This window comes from Cynocephalus volans, chromosome 2 (genome assembly GCF_027409185.1).
Source record: "Cynocephalus volans isolate mCynVol1 chromosome 2, mCynVol1.pri, whole genome shotgun sequence".
In the NCBI taxonomy this organism is placed as follows: domain Eukaryota; kingdom Metazoa; phylum Chordata; class Mammalia; order Dermoptera; family Cynocephalidae; genus Cynocephalus; species Cynocephalus volans.
The window spans coordinates 207,988,578-208,009,887 of NC_084461.1; the positions used below are offsets into that span (position 1 = coordinate 207,988,578).

Sequence of the window (21,310 nt, forward strand, 5' to 3'; positions counted from 1 at the left end):
ATTAATAATATCTCTCAGGATTTGTTCAACTTACCATATTCTCTCAGTTCTCCTACTGGGGGACAGGAGGGAACAGAGCCACATCTGCTACCAGTCCACCAAAATCTTTTACTTGTTTCCTTGGCCTATTTTTCAAATGGGAGCCATCACCCCCATCATCACAGGTATTTGAATATTCCTTTTCCCTTGTTTCTTACTGGCAGTTTTTTAAAACTATTTTTTGTTTGCAAAATTAATTTTTGAGGAAAAGGAGAATCTTCATCCAGACGTCTTTTTGTGTGTGTGTTTTTTTTTGTTGTTGTTGTTTTTATAAAAGATGACTGGTATGGGGATCTTAATTCTTTTTTTTTTTTTTTTTTTTTTTTTTAACAGACTTTTATTTTTTTTATTTTTATTTTTATTTTTTTTCTTTTTCGTGACCGGCACTCAGCCAGTGAGTGTACCGGCCATTCCTATATAGGATCCGAACCCGCGGCCGCTGGGAGCGTCGCCGCGCTCCCAGCGCAGCACCCTCCCGAGTGCGCCACAGGCTCGGCCCGGGATCTTAATTCTTGACTTGGTGTTGTCAGCACCATGCTCAGCCAATGAGCTAACCGGCCATCCCTATATAGGATCCGAACCCGTGGCCTTGGTGTTATCAGCACCACATTCTCCCGAGTGAGCTACGGGCCGGCCCTTTTTGTGTTATTTTGATAAGAAAAATAATAAACATTTACAGTTGTAAGACTTAAATTTTTTTCACCACTAAAATCCTTTTGGAAATCCACGAGGTACTGCTGGGCAAGAGTTCTAAAGATGTTCGTTCCTAGAAATTTATCCTAAAAACTCAATTGAGAAGCAAAAGGTATGCATGGGGTGTACACCACAGTGTGACCTTTAGAAAGAAATATTGCAGCCGTCCTAAGGGTGCAGCAGGGGGCAGTTTGGCAGAACATGCACCTCCCATCAGCATTATGGAAGACAACGCAGCGAAATGGAAATAGCTTTACAAAACAGAGTATGAAAGCCTTGCACAGTCTGGCCCCTTAACCTGTCCCCACCAACAGCTCTCCTGTCCTACTTGCAGCTCTCTTGAATCCCTGCCCACACTGCTCCCCCTCCCCAGTGGCCTCCTCTGTCCTGCTCTTCCATTAGGCCTCAGCTCAACCCCCACCCACAGCCAGGGGCAGCATCAGCACCCTCCTCTCATCCAGCCACCCTGGCCTGGTGCTGTTAGATATCTGGTCCATCTCCCCCCACCATAACGTGTAAAGGCCAGAAGTGTCTTATTCATTGAGGCCTGACATGTTAGGGAACAATAAACAAAATTATGGAGAGAGTGAATGGAAGGAGACAAACTACAAGTTAACTGGTTTTCTCTAGGTGGTTGGAATAGGAATGACTTTCTTTCCCTCCAATTTTTCTTGATTTACAATTTACTGAGGAAAAATCCCCAATAAACTTAATTATAAGCTAATTGAATAAATGCATAAATATGTGTATCATTATCAAAACTATAAAAAAAGTAGACATACATAGGTCAAGTCTGGACACAAAATGCAAGACAATAAAAAACAAAAACCCAAAATGATCCATTTGGTAGGATTATAGGCGATCTTTGCTTTAGTATCATTCAGCTGTTGTCGTGATTCTGTTTCTTCAGTCCAGCACATTTTCTACACTGGACTGACCACTGCTCAAGTGCACCTCCACTACAGGTCCCGGGCTCACCCTCTCCAGCCTCTCAGTTCATAAAATCAACTCTTCAATCAGCACCCACCATGTGCTGGGCACTGATTTGCCACAGTGACTCAAAACTTTATTACTGCATTTTGTCCTCTGAGATAGATACCATTATTCCCAGTATGGATATGGAAATAGAGGCTGAGGTTCCATGATTTGCCTAAGGTCACACAGTCAAGAAATGAGAGTTGAGATGTGGAACCTATTGCCTTTGGCTTCCCATCCCTTGGGGTTGTTGTGGGGATAAAAGGAGTTGGCAGGTATGAGACCTCCTGGAGCAGTATCAGCACTCCTTGAAGCATTCACTTGCACTAGACATGCAACACTTCACACACCCACGCCTCCTGTGCTCACTGCAGTGAGCTCCCTGAGGGAGGAAACGGGGAAGCCTTGCCTCTGCCCAAACGCCACGCAAAATCCTGTCACTTTGAGCCCCAAGCCCACTTACAGCACCTGGGTAAGGCTGCAGGGCCCTGAGGCAGAGACCAGGGGCAAGGACACGTGGGGCAGAGCCTACCCCCACCAAACCCGCTGCCTGTGCACCTTCCTCTGCTGGGTTCTGGAGCTGCTGCTGGTGGCACAGGGAGTGGAAGGTGTCCTCCTCCTGCCAGATGATCCGGTGCAGGATGATCCAGGGCAGCACTGAGGAGACGTGGGGCTCTTTGGGCTCTTCCTGCACAGCCATGCTGCAGTCGATGACCTGGTGGGCGGCACCAGGGATATCAGAGGAGGGCCAGCTCTGTCCCCTGCCTACCCAGGAGGAAGAGTCATGGCAGACTGGAGGGGAGCAGGAGGCCTCTAGGAGAGCTGGGGCATGCTGCCTGCCTACGCCTACCATTCTGATGTGTGAACACTGACCTAGCAGCACAATGGCATGTCATCAGAGTCCCACAGTACCTAGCGACAGAGTCACTCTGTTCTCCCTCGTGCCACATGTAGTTACCGATGCCCTCAGCACCTACTGTGTGCTGGGCCCTGTGAATGGGGCACAGGGGAGCTGACAACCTGGGGGAAGAGAGCCACGGGTGAGATACACAATTGCTAAGGAACAGTATGGGTGCTGCAATAAGAGCAAATGCAGCCACAGGAGGTCACAGAGGAGGGGTGGGGCAGGCAGAGGAGAGCCCTGAGGGAAGTTTCCAGTGAATGGCTGTGATGTGCTCAACACCCAGTGAGCGCAGGGCAGGCGGACAGAGTACAGGAATGCAAGCAGGAACCCCAGGGGGTGGCCCAGGATGGCTGTAGTCATGGAATTAGAAGATGAGGGGGTAAGGTGGGTTGGGTAATCAGTGCACCTCGGGTGACACAGCCCAGAGGGAATGTGAAGGGTTTTAAGGGAGAGAAAAGCACATTTAGATTTCCATTTTGGAAAGGTGCCTCAATGGCAGGATGGTGGATGGACTGGAAGGCTGGAGGGGACAGGGAAGACTGTGGAGAACATGCTGCCACAGTCAAGCAAGAGACGGCAGCGGCCTGGACTACAAGCAGAGTAATGAAGATGGAGAGGAGAAACAAAGGCTGAGATGTTGAGGACGTGGATCTGGCAGGACTTGCTGATGGCCTGCGTGGGAGTTGGGGAGCGAGCCGATGAGAGAGGCAGAGAGGAAGGGTCTCTGCCTTGAAGCCTGCCTGGCCCATGTGAAGTGCTGTGACCACCCTTCAGCTAGAAATGCCAGGACAGCATGGGGTGGTAGAGAGCCCTGGCAGGGAGTCAGGAGGCCTTGGCTCTGCCCCCTGTTCTGCTCTAGCTCACTGCAGGCAGCCCAGGGCCTCCGAGCCTGTGTCTTCCCCCCTGGGATGGGTGTCTGGAAGAATGCTGTGGTGCCAAGTGCAACATCATCTCTAACCCCTAGACCTAACCAGCCCCAGGAAGGTTTGCAGCCTATGGACAGATCCTGAAAGTTCCAGCCAGAGAAGCCAATGTGCCCCCTTTGGGGTGCCTAACTAGCAATGAACACTGGTGAACTACTGAAGAAGGGGGACGTCAGAGAGACACACCTGCTGGGGCAGGGAATGGTGAAGAGCTGGCAGTTACCTGGATGAGGTTATTGGTAAGCCGCACAAGGCTGGTGGCAGAGGACGATTCCCTTAGGATGCTGCCACTGTTGTCTGCAGAGAGTGCCTGCTCAACACCCTGCAGCAGCTGGGTCACCGTGGCCACCCACTCCTCCTTGGCTGTAGTCTCACTTGAGTTCACCATCTGCTGGATGGCCTCGTTCAGAGCCACTTCAGAGCACTCAAAACATTGACGGTGGTCCTTTAGCCGAAGCAAGGAGTCCTGAGCACAGAAAGAAGCCAGGCAGAGGGTATGCCATGAGCTTGGCACAGCCTGGCCTCAGGCCTGAGGGAAAAAAGCTTGGGGGGCAAGAGACGAGACCCAATGCAAGAGAAAGTGCCAGCATAGCATAGGCCCCACCTTGAGGTGCCCAGTGGGGCAGGCTGGTGACCTGTGTGCAATGGCAGCCTGGCATACTGCTAGCCAGGGGAATCTCAGAAAGTTGCTTTACCTCTGTGCCTCACCTTTCCCATTTATAAAGCTGGGATTCTGGGAATGAGGCAGCAGAGCCAGCATGTGGCCAAAGGGAGACTGAGGGACACTTCTGTCAGCTCTCCCTCAAGCCATCATGCCCATCCAGTGCCAGGACATTGAAGGGGCTTCAGAGGGGAGGGCAGACTGCCAGGGAGAGACTGTCTCAGCAGAGGAGAGCCTGAGCCAATACCACAGTGGGATGACTGGCCAGGCAGAACTGAAGTCATCATTCTATAAGACCCCTCGTCCCTAGGTGCTCAGGTGGGGCCAAGGTGCTGAGCCCCTCTGAGCCTTGGTCACCGTATCACCCTCTCAGTGGTACCATGATTTTAAATGAGCTGACATGCACATCACACTCAGTACAGGGCCCAGCACATAGAATAGCTCTCAGAACACCACACTGACCTTTTACTTCTATTTTAAAATCTCCTCTTTGGAAGCTATTGCTTTTTGCAAAGCTCACTTTTTCTGCCCTAGAATACAACCCATTTAAACACTTGGGATCTCAGCCTGTTTCATCACTGTGCCAGCGTGTGGGGAAATACAGACTGTCTGTGAATTCACAGATCTGGCAGCCTCTTGTTAGACCAGTAGGAAGCACCTGCTGCCCAGTGCCCTGCCGGGCTCTGACCTCATCGCAGCCCAGGCCCAGCAGTAGTTCCTGCCTGCCTCAACCTACTCAGCTGCTGCTCTCAGAGGTGACACCGACAGGTGTGGGAGCAGAAATACCCAAAACTGCCTTTGGAATGTGCTTCAACATCTGAACACAGATCAAAACCTCCTCCAATTTATAAGCCTTAATTGCCAGGAAAATAGGGCCTGTGTTTCTTTAGAGAAAGCCAGCACCCTTTTGCAGGAGGTCACTGAGGTGAGAAGGCACCTACAGAATGCAGACGTGGGATCCAAAGCCCTAGCTGGCCCCTCATGATCAAAATGCCAAACGAATGCAGGGCGGAGGATTATTTTCTAGCAGGATATAGACTATTGGCCTTAAACTGCAGCTAGAGTTGTTGTGAAAGTTAGGGATAAGACAAGGACCCACCAGCAGTGCTCTATAAAACAGAATCAAGATGGCCCAAGGCCAGAAAGAGCTAAAAAGCAGAATAACTGCCAACAAATGAGGAGACCAAATTACCACTGACTGTGGGCAACACAATCATCAACTCAAACAAAACAAAACAAAACAAACAGAAGACAATTAGAAGTAACGGGAACTCAGTGAAGTGGCTAGATTAAAAAAAAACATGTAAAAATCAGTATAAACCAGCAATGTACAGTTAGAAAATACAATGACCAACAAAAAGATCCTGCTCAAAATAGCAACCAAAATTATTAAGAACTAAGAATCAGGTCAGTGAGAAGAAACCATCAATTGTACTGAAGAACGTAAAAGTTGGCTTGCCTAAATTGGAGAGACAGCCCTCAGACACCTTCAGGAAAGGGCTCCAAATTCGACCCCCCCAGTCTAGAAAAACTAGACGAACCAAGTTAAATAAAACATAGAACATGGACACCAACAAAAGAAAACAAGGGCAAATCCACTTCTTCTCCCTCTGTTGACATGCCTCTCGTCTGCCTCCCCTCCAGAACACGGCTTCCCTCAGAGCAGCCTTCTTCTTGTCCAGTGCCAGGCATGCTGTCGTAGTTCAAGCCATGTGTGTGCAATGAGAAAATGAATATTTCCAGTCTTGGAAAGGCTAAGCATAATGAACAAAACCACAACAAACAATGAACAAAATCACAAACATTTGAAAACATCAAAAGATTTGACAACATAAAAATTCAGAACTTCTGTATTTCAAAAGAAACAATAAGAGCCACAATTTAAGAGCAAACAATATACTGGGAAAAAATATTTGTAAAACTTGATGAGAAAAATATTAATATCTTTAATATATAAAAAGAACTTTAAATCAACAAGAAATCACACAGTCTTAGTAGGAAATTGAGCCACAATCAGGAGTCACGTATTCACATAATGCAGGAGCTTCCACAGCACATGGCCCAGGCCTCAGGCACAGTCCTTATTATAGCTCAGTACCCGTCAAAACAGCAGCTCCTCCCTCATCAGTGGAGCACGCTGCCACATCCAGTAGTTCCAGACAACGATGGGAGCAAGGTGACATCTGAGGCATTGGGGCCATCCTACAGAGGTAGAGAGGATTGGCCTGTCCCTTCCTTCTCCCCTACCAAGGCCCTCCCTGGGTATACCCATCTGTCCCTCTTACACACACAGCCATACTGGGCTACCCTGCAGCCTGCCACCATACCAAAGGTCAAAAACATCTCACCCCGTGATCTTGGCTTGGGTTTGCCCGAACTCCTTTGCCAGGGGCTGGAGCCTCCCTACTTCCCCCACCCCTCTTTCCCAAAACCAACTCTTCCTTATCCTTTTGCCAGGGCTGAGATGCTTCCATTTGTTCCCCTACTCACACCTCTTAATTCTTGCCCAGTTCAAGAAAGTTAATGATTAAAATGCCTGACATAATCTGAACAAAAAGCCTAGGACAAGACTGGGCTGTCTTTCCAAATTGAAGGGTAAGGACCCCTTAAGATAACAAATAGAGTGTGATTAGTGGTATGAACCATAAGGGACCAGGACTCAGACCAACCCATGCTACAAACCACATCATGTTTATTTTCATCCATTTTTGTCTGTGTCCAACTCAACCACTCCTGAGGATGACGACAACGATAATAGCGCCTCCTCCAGGGCACTTGCTACATGCCAGGCATGGTGCCAACACACATTAACTCGTATAATCATCACAACAGGCTCTGAGGTGAGGACAATGGCCATTCCCATCCCAGAGATGAGGAACTGAGGCTCAGAGAGGCTGAGTAACTGGCCAGTACCCAGCAGCTATCAGTAAGGGTTTTCTTCCTGAAGAACAGAGGCACTGAGGGTGCCAGGAGGGCACAGTGGCTTCAATCACAATGCTGGTGTTCTTTTTCTTCCACTACATAATTGTGCATTGGTCAATTTATCTTGATTCTTTACAATGTACAAATATTTTATCCAATTTTACATCTACTCAATAGTTAATTTAAAAAGCAATAAAAAAAAAAAGAGATGGGGCTGGCCAGTTAGCTCAGTTGGTTAGAGCACGGTGCTGTTATCACTAAGGTCCAGGGTTCAATCCCTGTACTGAACAGCTGCCAAAATAAAAGATGGATAAACGAGTGGATGGATGGATGACATCCTGGCCATTCTTCCTTCCTCCTCTGCCATGCATAAGTTCAGAGTCAAGTGTGGGGCTCACCTTGAGCCATAGGGAACTCTAGAACCTGCACTCCTAGGTTCTAACTTTCCCTTCTGACAAGCATCTTCCTGAGGATGGAGGCACTGGTTTTGACTCCCACTTTTCTCTTCCAGGTATGTGTTCTTGAGGGCTACCTCAGAGCCTCCAGAGAATAAATACATACACAAGCAAGCAGAGAAGGGGCAAGTGGGCGTGAGGGACACAGGGCAGAACACACCTGCAACAGCAACAGCTGGGCTGGCCTCTCAGGAATAGACGTCATAAACTCTAGGTGTTTGGCCCGGTCGAACCCACTGGTGCACAAAGTGGGACGGAGCAGATGCACGACAGCCTTGTAGTCACCCGCTTCATACAGCCGCTGAATCTCCTCCAAGGACTGGCACCGCTCCAGCGACTTTAGGTTCTTATCAATCTGAAAAAGACCCAGAAATGCTGCCTGATGGCAGACGCTGCACACTGTCCCTGAATCTGGCAGTGTTGGCATTTATTAGACCCAGATAAGGAGGATAAAATTAGACTCCATCCCACCCCACCAAGAAAAAATTAATATATCAGTGTTTACATTAAATATATATGTTTTAAAAAGTATTTCTATTAAGGTCAGGCATTCAATTCTTTAAAAACAAACAAACCAAAAAACAAAAACTAGGCTGGCTGGTTAGCTCAGTTGGTTAGAGTGCAGCCTTGTAATATCAAGGTCAAGGGTTTAGTTCCCCGTACTGGCCAGCCACCAAAAAAAAAAAAAAAAAAAAATACTGCAGAAGCACATGAATTCCAGAAAAGCATATGCCAAAATCATTGGACAACCTCTGGGTCATAGTTCAGCAAACCCAATTCACAGGACTGTGGAGCATCAGGCTGTCAGAGACTTCATGAGCCTGGACCAGAGGCTGGCTCATACTACTGACCACAAAACCCTCTCCCCACATGAAGCCTGACATGACCCCAGCACACAAATAGCAGGGTACTGCACCTGGTCTTCCCCTAAAACAACTCTGAAGAGTCTAAAGGCCACTTTCGGCCAACGTGGACACATCACAGACACAAAACTGCAGCAGGATCCGAGGCTGCATAATGAGCATTGTGCCGCCCATATGGAGCCTGGCATATACGCCATGCACCGCTGACCTAGCCTCATGGTCGCAGCAGCACTGGTCTGCTTCAGCTGATGTTTCCCTCTAGTTCACTGGGACTGCTGTCACATGAAGTCAGGAGAGCTGAGCAATAACCACTTCTAAATCAGGCTGACAAGAACTTCTATGCCTGCCACCCGCCACTTAGATAGCTTTCCATCAGGGGAGTGTGCCTTTGAGTCTGCGGGGCCCTTGTGCACAGGAGCTACCTCTCTGCCCTCCCTCCGGGGCCCTGCTCACCATGTGGGCAGGTCGCTTGTTCCTCAGAGACAGGTCAGGCTTGGTCTAACTGGGCCAACTCAGAATAAATCTTTGACCAAGAAAACACCATTAAAAAAACGCCCGCTTACCTCCTCCAGGGAAACCACAGAGTCATTGTGGAGGTTGGGTAGCCGGATGACAATGTCTTTTTGCTCAGCCCCAGCCTTGGCCTGGATGGTGGTGGAGTTCTGGAGTATTTCTGTGCAGATGTCATAGTTCTCCAGGGCCTGCTCCATGTCTCCCTGGCCAGAAGGTAAACCAGGTCAAGGGACAAGGGTAGAGGCAAAGGACTAACTGTGCTGTGCCAGGTGCCTTACATTCCTGATCTCACTAGACTGTGGGTGTCACGAGGGCAGGTTTTTTTTCCAATTACTTCTATACTCCCTAAAAAGAGGGCTGGCACATAACTGGGGCTCAATATATATTTATCAAATGAATGAAAGATTCACACAACTCTGTGAGGAGAGGTAGAATTAACCCCAAGTTATAGGTAAGGACACTGAGGACACTTGAGCAAGGCCTGGTATCTGCACAGCCAGGCCTGTCTAATTCCAGAACCAATGTTCTTCACTTTAAACAATGTTGTTTCCCTCAGACTGAACTGCTACTGATGGGACCCTGGCAATCTCTGACTCATTCTACCACGGTGCACCAGGTACCACCATGTGCAAGGTTCTAGATAACAGCCAATCCACCCTGGCCTTCCAGACTAGACTGTGAGAAGCTTTCCCAGAACTCTCACAAAATAGGTGGTTAATTCTCTTCTAGAAAGCTCTGCTTCTGTTCATGCACTTGCTCAGGATCTCTCAGGAAAACATAAGCAAAGGGTTGAGACTCCAAGGCAATCTTGAGTCTACAGGGGGCATGGGAAATACCTTCCAGAGTTCTATGTTTGTGCTGAGGCACTTTATAGACTGATGGCTACGCTTGAGTTTTTGAGATGCTGGAAAATCCCACAGCTTCCCACTTCCTCATGCCAAGCCCAGCCTGGGCAGGTGCTGTACATGCACATGCACACTCATACCCACACATCCTCAACACGGCCAGTTTTCTGCCCTCCCTGTAGGGTGCCAGAGTATGTTCCCCAGGCATCTGACCATGGAACCAACCTGCAGCGCCAGGAAGCGAGCTTTCAGCCAGTAAACACGGACCACAAACTCCAGCCAGCCATCCTCAAACAGGTCGCGCTGGGATGAGGCAAATGACAGCTGCAGGAGATCACCAAGGCAGTGGGTTCCCGGGAAATCAGGCCCAAACCTGCCATTCACCACACCGGCAGGGCAGTTCCGAGAAGACACTGAAAACCATCAAGTGCCAATGACTCAACTTCATGTGCAGTGTCTAAGCACCCTTCCTCTAACCAGAGGTTGCATTCAACCTTCACCATGCCCTCCCTCAGTCTCCATGAGTGCCCTGAGCCCCTTGGAGCCTTATATCCCCATAGTGGCAGGGATCAAGAGGTCAGACCAGTCAGATGAAGATGCAGAGACACTGAGAGCCCGGGCATGGGGAGACCTAATTTCAGACTGAGCTTTGAGAATATCTGCATTCCACCAGGTGGTAGTTTAAAAGGCAGAATGATCCATATCATCTGGGAAAATTACTGGGGACACATAAAGCATCAAGCAGTCACTCCAAAACTGAGATCCCGCTTCCTTTAATCCTAAGTAACAGCAAAAGCAGACAGGTGGCTCCCTCTGGGGGCTCAGCTGCTGCTAACCACTTCTTGAGTGTCTGGGAGGTTTCCCTTGGATCCTGAAAAGCCAACCCAGAAAATGTGCCCACTGCAGATGTAAGTCTGAATTTCATGACTCAGCCTCTTCAGCTTCCACTCGGCTGGGGGTTCAGAAAATTACCCCTGCCACAGAACACAGAATGCCCCCTACCTGCAGAGCTCCTGCCTTTGGTCATCAGCCACTGGTCCAGCTGGAGCTCCATGCAGGAGAGAGACATCAGCATCATGTCCTGCAGGTCAGGCATGGGCAGGCCAGGAACAAAGTCATAATGATTCATCAAAGCCGGGGGTGGGAGGAAACTAAACTAAAATTTACTTTTTGATAAAAATATAACTCTTTCTTCTACGTACTTTCCATTTCCTAAGGATAATCAGTGACTACTTGGCAGGACATAAAATGATACACGTGGACCTATGTTGGGATGAGACTCGGGAGGAGCCAGGGGACCTATCTTCAGAGTGCTGAGGGACTGTCCTGTGGAAGAGGCAGCCCTGTCACCTGCAAGTGCTAGGCCCAATGCTGCACTACAGCACTCAACCCTTAAAAGCATCTGGGGCCAGGACATCATTCTCAGGGCATGAGAAAGCCAAGGCTCAGCAATAAGGAAGCACCTGCCCAGTGTGCACAGCTGGGAAACAATCAACCTGGTCTGCCTGAAACTGAAGCCTTGGCTCCTCTCACTACCCCAAAGGGAATGATACGGGTCAGCAGGAACTGACAGGAGGCAGGCTGAGGTGTGCCTGGGAAGTGTGCCTGGCAAAGGAGCATGTGGCTCTGCAAACCTGTCAACCCCTGTCCATCTTCTGTGCTCTCAGCCAGAAAGAGCACCTGGGCGGGCCCTGAAAGCTCTCTACATTCCCACCTCGACATTCGGCATTCCACCTCAAATGGGAGAAGGGGGCCGGGTCACCAGATATTCCCTTGAGCTCTAGCAGCCATCAAGTAGAGGAGCCTAGTGTGTGAGTGCAGCAGGCAGACAGGGCTAAGCAAGGCTAATCCCCCTACTGCTGGAGGACCCCACCACTCCCCTAAGCACTTACCTAGCCTTTGCACTTCTGTTTTCTCACATGTTTAATAAAATCTGCAATAGTCCTTGGCACCTTAAACACAACCAAATCCTTTCCTCCAGCTTCTCCGGGCTAACTCTTCTCTATCTCAGTAACTGACCCAAAAAGCCCTCCCCATATGACTCATTCCCTCACACCCTCATGTCCAGTTCATCCTGTCAGCTCTGCCACCAGAACCCCCCCCACCCCACTGCCACTGCCAGGCCTCTGCCACCACCATCACTCAGCTGGCAGCAGCCTCCTGACAGCTCCTGCACCCACTCCCACCCCTGAGTATACCCTCCGCTCAGCCCCCAGGGATCTTTCTAGAAACAAACCAGGTCCCATGACTTCTTCCTTCAAAATCCCCAGTGGCCTAGGTTCCAGGTGCACAAGTAAATGCAGTGAGTAGGCTCAACAAGACAGCAGCCCCACACCCACAGAAAGTCCCTCTCCCTGATCCCTGGTCCCAGTCTGATGCTGGCCCTCAAGAGGCCCCCAGACCTTGATGTGCTTGTTGCTGCAGTCCCTCAGCAGAGGGTTGGGCAGGCTGGTGCTGTGCCTCCTCCAGCTATGGTAGACGCTGAGCACGACCTCTGCCAGACCTGGTGGCCACCTCAGCAGGAACTTGTGACCCATGCCCTTCAGGTAACGCATCATCAGCTCCAGGATGCCCCCGTTAGTCATGTTCTCCAGCAGGAACTTGTGCACATCCTGCTTCTCTGCCCAGGGAGGGGAACAACCAGACTTGAATGAAAGGGACCTTCCATGCCAGGGTTTCCCATTCTCTGTGAAAGAGGGAAGCCTGCGTCCTCCCTCCACCATTCAACCCAGGTGTACACAGAACCACATTACGGTGCCGAGGTCAGGCTGCTGGGGTTCAGTGCCTGGCTCCTGCCCTCACCATCTGTGAGCAAGCCTCTCTGAATCTCCATGTCTAATATGGGTATCAAAAGGGCCAACCTCCAAGTGCTGCTCCGTGAGCTAAATGAGATTGGGCACATAAAAAACGAGTCATGATGTCTGGCACAGAATATGCATTCAATAGTTGTGGTCATATACAGTCAATTTGCAAAGCCAAGCCTCTGAATTCAGCCTTAAGTACATGGCCTTTGGAGAGCTGTTATGGATTGAATGTCCACAAAACTCATTGAAGTTTGACCCCTATAATGGTGCTAAGAGTGTGAAAAATCTAATGATGGTATCTAAAAGGTGGGGCCATTAAGAGGTGATTAGATTGTGAGGACTGTACCTTCATGAATGGATTGATCCATTCATGGAGTAATGAGCATGGTTCTAATGGCTTTATACGGACAGTAAGTGAGAAGTTTAGCTCTCTTGCTCAGCTCATCCTCGCCTTATGACATCCTGAGTTGCTGTAGAGAGTTCCCTCCAAGAACAAGGCCCTCACTAGATGCACCCCCTGTACCATGGACTTCCCAGCCTCCAAAACTGTAAGAAATAAAGTTTGTCTCTTTATAAATTGCCCAGTTTCAGGTATTCTGTATAAGCAACAGAACGGACCAATACAGCAAGTATGAGCCTGGACATTTCGGCAGACCTCCCAGCTGACCACAGGGCTCAGGCCCACAACAAATCCAGGCAGTCCCTTGACCACACTTTAAAAAACACCCCGGAACTATTCTCCCTGAAAAAAACATAAGCAGTTTGTAGGATAGTGGAAGAAAGAATTCCCAACAGTGAATGATCACATCACTCCATTCCTACCAGACTCCATGAATGTGGCTGAGTCAAATGACAGCCTGTGAGGCCCAATGCTCGGGAAGCTTTCCAGTTTGGCTTCTGACTGGACTTCGTAGTTATTAAAGGGATCATCTTCCTCCTCAGGGTCCAGCTTTCTTAACCTGCATGGAACACACCAAAATCACAAATGCCATAACACACGTTCTGACACAGCATCTGAACTCTTCCTGTAAGAGAAACTAAATCTGAGCCAGGAGGAAGATGACTAAAATAATTGGGTGACAGGGTCCAGAGCCCAGGCCAGCAGGAGGCTCTGTCTCTCTCAAGGGCTTCATGAGCTGGCATCTGGTCTGTACCCTTAGTTGTTCATTCATTTCACCAACAGATAATTACTAAGTACCAGCCATGGTACTTATTCATGCTAGGTGCCAGAATACAGCTGTTAAGTGTGGGAGATCTTGGCTGCAGCAAGCTTACCTTCTAGAGAGAAAGTAAGCAGGAACACAAAACAAACAACCCCAAGAAGGACTATAAATAGCAGAGTGCTTGAGACTGAGGGTCACAAGTGTCCTCCCTCAGAGAGCAGAGTCAGAGAAGGCCTTTCGAAGGGATGATCATGCTGACACTGGAGGAGGAGATGGGCTGGCCATGTAAAGAAGCACGACAAGAACAAGCCAGAGGCAAGGCCAGAAGAGCACACTCCTAGTGTGTTTTAGGACCTCAGGGGAGCCCAGCAAGTGAGGAGAAGTGGGTGGATAGGTGGGAGTGTGGGGGACCCATCAGCCCATCTGAGCTTGGTCCCTCCATGGCTCCTCACAAAGCTCTGAGCCTGGCCCAGCCTTGGGACTGGGGAGGCCTCTCCCAGAAGTCACCATGTTTTGGCCATCCTGGTGGCTTCCCCTCAATCCAGCACCATTACAACATAAACACTCAGGGCACTTATCAATGTCTTCATTCATTTATTGCACACGCACTCCCAGGGTGACTCCATTGGGCAAGCTATCACATTGTTCTTGCCTGTTCAAAGAAGCAGATACTAAAATGACACAGGAAACCAACAACTAACATAAAGATAAAAAAAGAGTAGAAACCATTCCACATAAAGGAGGCTAGGGAAAAAGACCTTGGGGTAGCACAGCTAGCACAGCAGGAGCAAGCAAAAGATGGGGTTGTTCAGACCTTGGCGTCATCAACCAAAGCATGATGCTGCAGCTCTTTGAAAGGGAAACCTCTTGGGCCGAGCCCGTGGCGCACTTGGTAGAGTGCTGTGCTGGGAGGCGGCGACGCTCCCGCCGCGGGTTCGGATCCTATATAGGAATGACCGGTGCGCTCACTGGCTGAGTGCCGGTCACGAAAAAATGACAAAAAAAAAAAAAAAAAAAAAAAAAGAAAGGGAAACCTCCTGGCACTACACCTTATGAGAAATTTACCAGAAGGTTCTGCATCCTCACTTTGGCCCTGCATCAACTACTTACTGAAAACAACCTTTACTTGTAAGCATGCCACCTTCATCACAGAAAGAAGGCAACAAATGAGGAAAATTAGAAATCTTGCTATAAAATGGATTTACAATCCACCTAAAGCTTCTGGATCCTCCTCTACAATTTTGATGTCATCACCACTGAAATAAACTGTCACAAGACAAAATGACAGCTTAAGACTCCTGGTTAAAAATGGTATATTGAACATACATGGTTACCTCCCAAACTCCACTCCAGTAACCACAAAGAAATAAGAAAGGTACAAACTCACAAAGACACAGAAGATAGGAGAGGAAGCCCCAGCAGACAAAAAATGTGCTGACAGCCAAATGTTAGAAGGCAGAAAGATGATGGACCAGAGCGATCGAATTGCTTTCTCCACTCAGCTGAGGGTGGAGGAAGAGGGGTATCAAGAAGCCCACCTACTGGCACCATAAACCCCAAAGGCTCAGGAGTTGAGGGTCCTGAAACCTCTGAAGGAGGTGAGGAACAAAAAAGTGGGAAGACTGGTAAAAATCTATGTAAGGAGCATTAGGGCTCAAGTCCCTCCCAGCTCTGGGGCTGAGACTCTTCTTTCTCTGTGGCTCCTCTGCCATGTGAGGAACAGTCAGAACTAGTAAAACCAAGGATCATTTTACAAGCTTCTCCTCCACCTTCTCAGAATGCAAGGGAATCCCGCTGAGCCTGAGGAAAATCAAGCAAGCACACGCTCCCTGAAAGCAGAAGGGAAGCTCCCTCCTGTGGGGTTTTCATGGGCATCTGCCTCAGGTGTAGCAGTCCCATGCCTCCCAGCAGCGAGTGGGTGTCTGTCTGTGCATGGAAAGGTGAGCATGTCACCTCTAGCTCCATGATTCCTTCACCTTCTGAGGGCCCAGGAAGTACCTGGTCCCTCAAAAGATGAACAAGTCACAGCTGCCGCCTTCAGGAAGTGTAGAGGTAGAGAGAGGAGAGAAAAATCCAAAATCCCAATCCAGTGAGATCTGGGCTTTGGACGTTTGCACAGATGCTATGGGAAAACAAAGGAGGTGCCTAGAGGAGAAGGTGGCAATGGAATGAGAAATGACATCGGTGGGGCAGGCTGGTGGTCTGTGGGTTTGCTTGTTTTTGAGAATCAGAAAAAGTGTGCACAGTACCTGGCTGGTAAGAACTTCACCAGAAGCTCCTGGAAGTCTACTTTTTCTTCTTTTTTGCACTTGGTGTTTCGCACACGGGCAGACCGTCGCTTTGCTGTCTCTCCACTGTCTTCTGAAATCTTCTTTCGTTTTACCCCTTTCTTGGATTTATCTCCCCCAGAAACATCACCTTCACAAAGAGTGCAAATTAAAATCTTATAAAGTGGCAGGAGGGAAAAACGCACTACACAGACATATCAGTCCCCATCTTTTATAAATCTACAAACATGAAACTGTTCTTTAACATTCAAGAAATCTTTCATCTGTCTCCTCTTCAACAACAAAGAGTCCTGAGTAAAATTAATTTTAAACCTCTCACACTTCTCTCAAATTCACAGGACCCACAGCTGGATTTCAAGATTATTTTCCATGGCCACAGAATAACAGGGCCTCAGAACACCCCTACCTTGCCACCCCCAGTGGTTGACTACAAGAGCCTCTGGGGCATCAGTTGATGTACCTGGGATGGACGGAGCAAATGGCAGTGACTCTATCCAGGACCCTCTGAGTACCCAGTGATATGATAAGAGCAAGAGAACTGTGTGAATCACGTAGAGAATAGGGAAATGTCATGTACAACTAAATAAAAATGTTGGAAACAACCATGTACATGTTCATTCAGAAACTTCTTTTACTGCCATATATTCTTTTTTTTCAGTGACACAGAAATCAAGAAAAGCCTTGGGACCTTTGGTCAAAAATTTTTTACAACTTCAATGATAAAAAAAAAAAATCAGCAAAACAGTACAAAAATACACTACCACATGTGGTGGTGACTTTTCTGACTTTGCTTTCTAAGGTCAAAGAACTCAGAATGCACACAGCCAGCAAGAGAGCAAGACCAGCAGGAGTACCTACCAGCTCACACATCACAAGTGGTAAGAGCGACTTTTACACCAGGACTCAGCAGTCAGTCATTAAATGGTCCCAGTAGGGCTGTCAATGAGCAAAGAGCTGCATTCCCAAGCCCCCACCCACTGCAGGGGCTTCAGTGCTAAAGCAGTGTATAAGCAGGCTGAGAGGCTCCCCTACAGGGCTGGGGGCTCCCACCATCACTCAGGCCATGAGGATCAGCATGACACCTCTCTCTGGAGAGGCCAGGGTGCCCCAACACTATCATTCCTGCTAGGCTCAGCAAACAGGGTCTCCCCAGAAGCCAAGCCCAGGGAGACTACTCACCCATAGGAGCACCTGTTTCCAACAGCCCAGGACTGTGCAGCGGGAAGTTGGCTGCAGCCACAGTGGTGTAGGAGAGCACAGGCTCAGCCACAACTGGGTTGGCACTGACAGGGCTTGGTTGGATCATGCTGACAGGCGTCACAACCACAGAGGACACCAGAGGTTGGCTGGGGTCCTGGTAGTCAGACAGGTCGATCCTCTTGCCGAGGCTGGGCCGTGGGGGCTCGCAGGTGGTAAGGTGGTTGTACATGGCCAGCAGGCTCTCTCCGAGGCACTTCCAGCTGCAGGGAGAGGGACACCGCACCTATCACCACTCCATCACAGGGGTGCTCAGCACAAGGCCAACTGGCTTGCAGAGAGGCCGCACAGCTGCTCCCTGGGCTGCACCTCCACAGAGGTAAGGGGAGGTGAAGGTTTTATCATTGTCTTAACTGACGAAGTCTTAAGGCTAACACAGCTGAAGATGGAGCAGCTTGAGTAGGAGCAGGGCCCTGGCATCCTTCTGTCCCTCACCCTGGCAGAAGCCCCAGCAGCTTCTCAACCTAAGACACCTTCGGGCTCAACTAGGCAGGTATGAAAAACACTAACTCACTTTAAAAGCTCCTTCCTCTCAAGGTCGAACCTCTGAAACACCTGTGGCATTTCTCTGCTGACACTAATCTGAGTTTTTTTGGGTGGGGGTGGGAATGCCAACAGAAACATAGTCCAAGAGGGCTAAACAGACCCTTGGGAAGGGCCTATTGGGAGCAGCATCTCAGTGAGCTGCCAAATGGGCCAGAGTCTGCTGGATAGCAAAACAAGACCTTGTGTGTTTTGCTTTGGTATGTTGTGGTGTGGTGTGTATTACGATGTGTTATGTGTAACATTGTGTGTTGTGTAGTATGTGTCGTGTGAGTGTTGTATTATGTATGGTGTGTTATGGTATGTGCTGTCGTTCTGTGTCATGTGTTCTGTGTTGAGTATTATGTTGTGTGTTGTGTGTTAGGCTATGTGATGGTATGCTGTGGTGTGGCATGATAGATCCATCCATCCACCCATTCATGGCTTACCATGCCTCATGCTACAGACCAAATGCTCCTTCTGGCCCCAAGGTGCTGCACGACCTCACCTCACAACAACCCCTGCACTCCTGCCGTGTTAGCTTTCTTTCAGTTCCCCCAAACCACATTCCTGCAATGCCCCACCCATGCCTGAGCCCCAGCCCTCTGCATGGTCAGTGTCCGCTGATCCACCAGACCCCAGCTCTAGCACCCAAGCCTTCCCCAACCCTCTGAGCAGTGTGGACCCTGTTCAGAGCCCCTGGCACTATGCTTCTCTCATCGCAGCCCCCATCAGCTTGAAGCATGTGCTCCTTCCTCTGGGTGACTGGCTACCCCTGGGATTGCCTCTAGCAAGGGACCAGGCCCCGCCATGCTACACTCCCAGCACAGAGCACAGAGCACAGCACAGAGCTGGGATCCAGTAAGTGCTAGAAAAGGAATAAAAGGACAGTGCTTCAAAATCTGGAATCTGAACAATGGAGGTTCCAAGGACTGAAATAAATTTCTTATCTATCTTTTTCCTGCCTTCAGTAATGTTACATTTAGACAGGGAACAATTTGCTCACCAGCTGGATTGTGTCAAATGCCTTAAATATACAATTTCACTTACTTGTGCCTTGCTCATGCCTAATAGACACTGAAGATCAGGGAGAAGGCAAACTGTGGCCTGCAACCTGCTTTGTACAGCCTAGAAGCTAAGAATCGTTTTCACATTTTTAAAGAGTTGTTTAAAAAAGAAAAAGAAAAAGAATATACAACAGAAACTGAATATAGCCCTCAAAGCCTAAAGTATTTACTCTCTGGTCCTTTACAGGAAAAGTGTGCTGACCCCTGGAATAGATGCTAGTTATTTTAAAAGGCCCATGTCTTCTGCGACCAGAGAGGGAATCTAAACTCTTCCTTTAATAATCCAGTCAGAGCCTAACTCCCTCCTGCTTCCATTTGGCCCTCATGCTACACCAGGGAGGGTGGCCATGATGTCAACTCACAGCCCTCTCCCCTCCAGTCACATCACCACAAGCCCTTCTAGCGTCCTCAGACCTTTTCTTCCTTCACTGTAACAGGGAGGCATCCCAGGGCTCTTCTAAAACCCCTAACCCTTGTTGTTGGGAAGCCCATGCTCAGGATACTGGTTAGGTACCCTAACCCAGCTGATAAAATAAAGGGAAGGGCATCTGACGAGAGTCCTAGAGCAGCCCAAAAGGTGGCCCTGTCTTCCTGGCTATCTCAGTGCTCAGGTGTGAAGTTATTCCTAGGAAACTCCACATGCTGAAACTCATAACCAGTCATCATAATATGAGTGAGAAACAGCCTGAGTGTTGCTGTGTGCTGGCTCTGTACTAGCCCCCACATATTTCATTATCATAACCACCCTACAATGGAGAGATGGTGCTCTCCCCATTTTGAGGGAATGGCATGTAATGCCTCCAGAGTAACCCACATGATAACTGCAGGAGTGCCAGGATTGGACCCAGGTCTGCCTGATTCAGGGTGAGAGCTCTGGACCACTATGTGACAAAGCCTCTGAGTAAGGGGGATGGGTAGGGAATGGAACACTGTTGCAAAGGCACAGTAAATTTAAAGACTCAAGATTCAATGTCAGGGGCTGGCTGGTTAGCTCACTTGGGAGAGCGTGGCGCTGATAACACCACCATCAACGGTTTGGATCCCCATAGCGGCCAACTACCAAAAAAAAAAGATTCAATGTAATGCTAGAGCTCACTAAGGGCTAAACCACCCCAACTCCACTGAGAACCAGCACCAGCATGCCCTTCCAGGAGAGGGAGGGCCTCTCACACATCACGGAATTCATGAAGGCTACACTGAAGCAATCTTGCAGGGCACTTAGCATGGCCCTGGAGGGAGGCCGTGGATTTGAGAGCCAGGAAAATCCAGGCCTAAGGCCGACTCTGGGATCCTCATTTAACTGCTCTGAGCCCCAGTTTCTATCTGACAAGTGCTTGCCAAATGTTAGCTTTCTTTTCCCCTCTGGGTAGGGCAGACTGAGAAGGGCTTTACAAGAACGTACCAGGTGGAAGGAGTCAACAAGGGAAACAGCAAAGAGGAACGGAGACTGGGAGTACCCAAGAGAGAGTTGACCTGCTTCTTGGAAGTCAACAAGTTAGCGTGCACTTCCAGCACCCAGATGCCTTGCATCTAGCTCCCACCCACACCCAGGGTCAGGTCTCAGGGTCTCTCCCTCCTGTGCCCAGCCCACCAGCTGTCCAAGTATTCCGAGAAACACCAGATGACCTACGTGAAGAAGGGGATGGGCTGCACCAGTTTCAGGTCTGGCTCTTTCTCCCGCACGGTCAGCGCTTGCCTCTTCTTACGGAGCCCCAGAGCCTCATCTACAATAGCCTGCGCCTCAGCTGCATCCACTGACACTTCGTGGATTGACATGTCACTAGACAGGGAGAAATTACAACGTTACCAACTACAACCAAGGCTAAAATTTTACAGACAGGGATGCATTTAAGTTAATACCCTTTAATCTGTATTGATTCTTTCTGTAAATAAAATAACCACTTGAGTCTGGCCTTGAAAGGGCAGTAATTAGCATTCTTAATACCCACATACACTAGAAATGACTAATAAACCTTTGTTCCTTCGACAATTCAAACTGGGCAGAGAAAAGATTTTCATGTATATTAAGAGTATCATCATAATGTGAAAAACCATGGAAAAATAAAAATAAAATCTTGCTTTCAATTATTTATAGAAAATTTTTAAAGAATTTAACTCTCTCATAACGCCCACCCCAATAAAAAGTCATCAGACAAGCCAGACTCACCGAAGTCTATGGTGTCCCCAAAATACAGAAAAAGCAAGGACTTTGAGGTCCCAGATGTGCTCCCACAGACAAATCTCTGCCTGAGCTGACCCAACAACACCTGCCCTCCTGCCTAAACTGTCCTGCTGCCTGCCAGCAGGGCTCCCCCACAGAGCCTCTCACTATGGCCCTGCTTGTTTTACGTGTTTGTCATTTATCTCCCCCAAGAAGGTTAGTTCCCTCAGGATAGATGTGAACAAGAGGCATAAG

The 21,310-nt window shown here is 48.9% G+C and overlaps 1 protein-coding gene across 7 annotated transcripts in view; it reads right to left on the reverse strand.

Annotated features, from left to right (window-relative positions):
* Window positions 1-21,310, reverse strand: part of CABIN1 (calcineurin binding protein 1) — a 168,670-nt gene that overhangs the window by 117,270 nt on the left and 30,090 nt on the right. For 6 of the 7 annotated variants that reach the window (XM_063085901.1, XM_063085903.1, XM_063085904.1 and 3 more), the window contains 11 exons: window positions 20,525-20,674; window positions 17,228-17,508; window positions 16,010-16,178; window positions 13,420-13,556; window positions 12,196-12,413; window positions 10,796-10,874; window positions 10,019-10,206; window positions 8,999-9,151; window positions 7,733-7,927; window positions 3,758-4,000; window positions 2,266-2,422 (listed from right to left, as the gene is read on the reverse strand). In XM_063085901.1, coding sequence (XP_062941971.1) covers window positions 2,266-2,422; window positions 3,758-4,000; window positions 7,733-7,927; window positions 8,999-9,151; window positions 10,019-10,206; window positions 10,796-10,874; window positions 12,196-12,413; window positions 13,420-13,556; window positions 16,010-16,178; window positions 17,228-17,508; window positions 20,525-20,674 — 1,970 coding nt within the window. The remainder of the gene's footprint in view (window positions 1-2,265; window positions 2,423-3,757; window positions 4,001-7,732; window positions 7,928-8,998; window positions 9,152-10,018; window positions 10,207-10,795; window positions 10,875-12,195; window positions 12,414-13,419; window positions 13,557-16,009; window positions 16,179-17,227; window positions 17,509-20,524; window positions 20,675-21,310) is intronic. The other variant, XM_063085905.1, reaches the window with a different exon arrangement.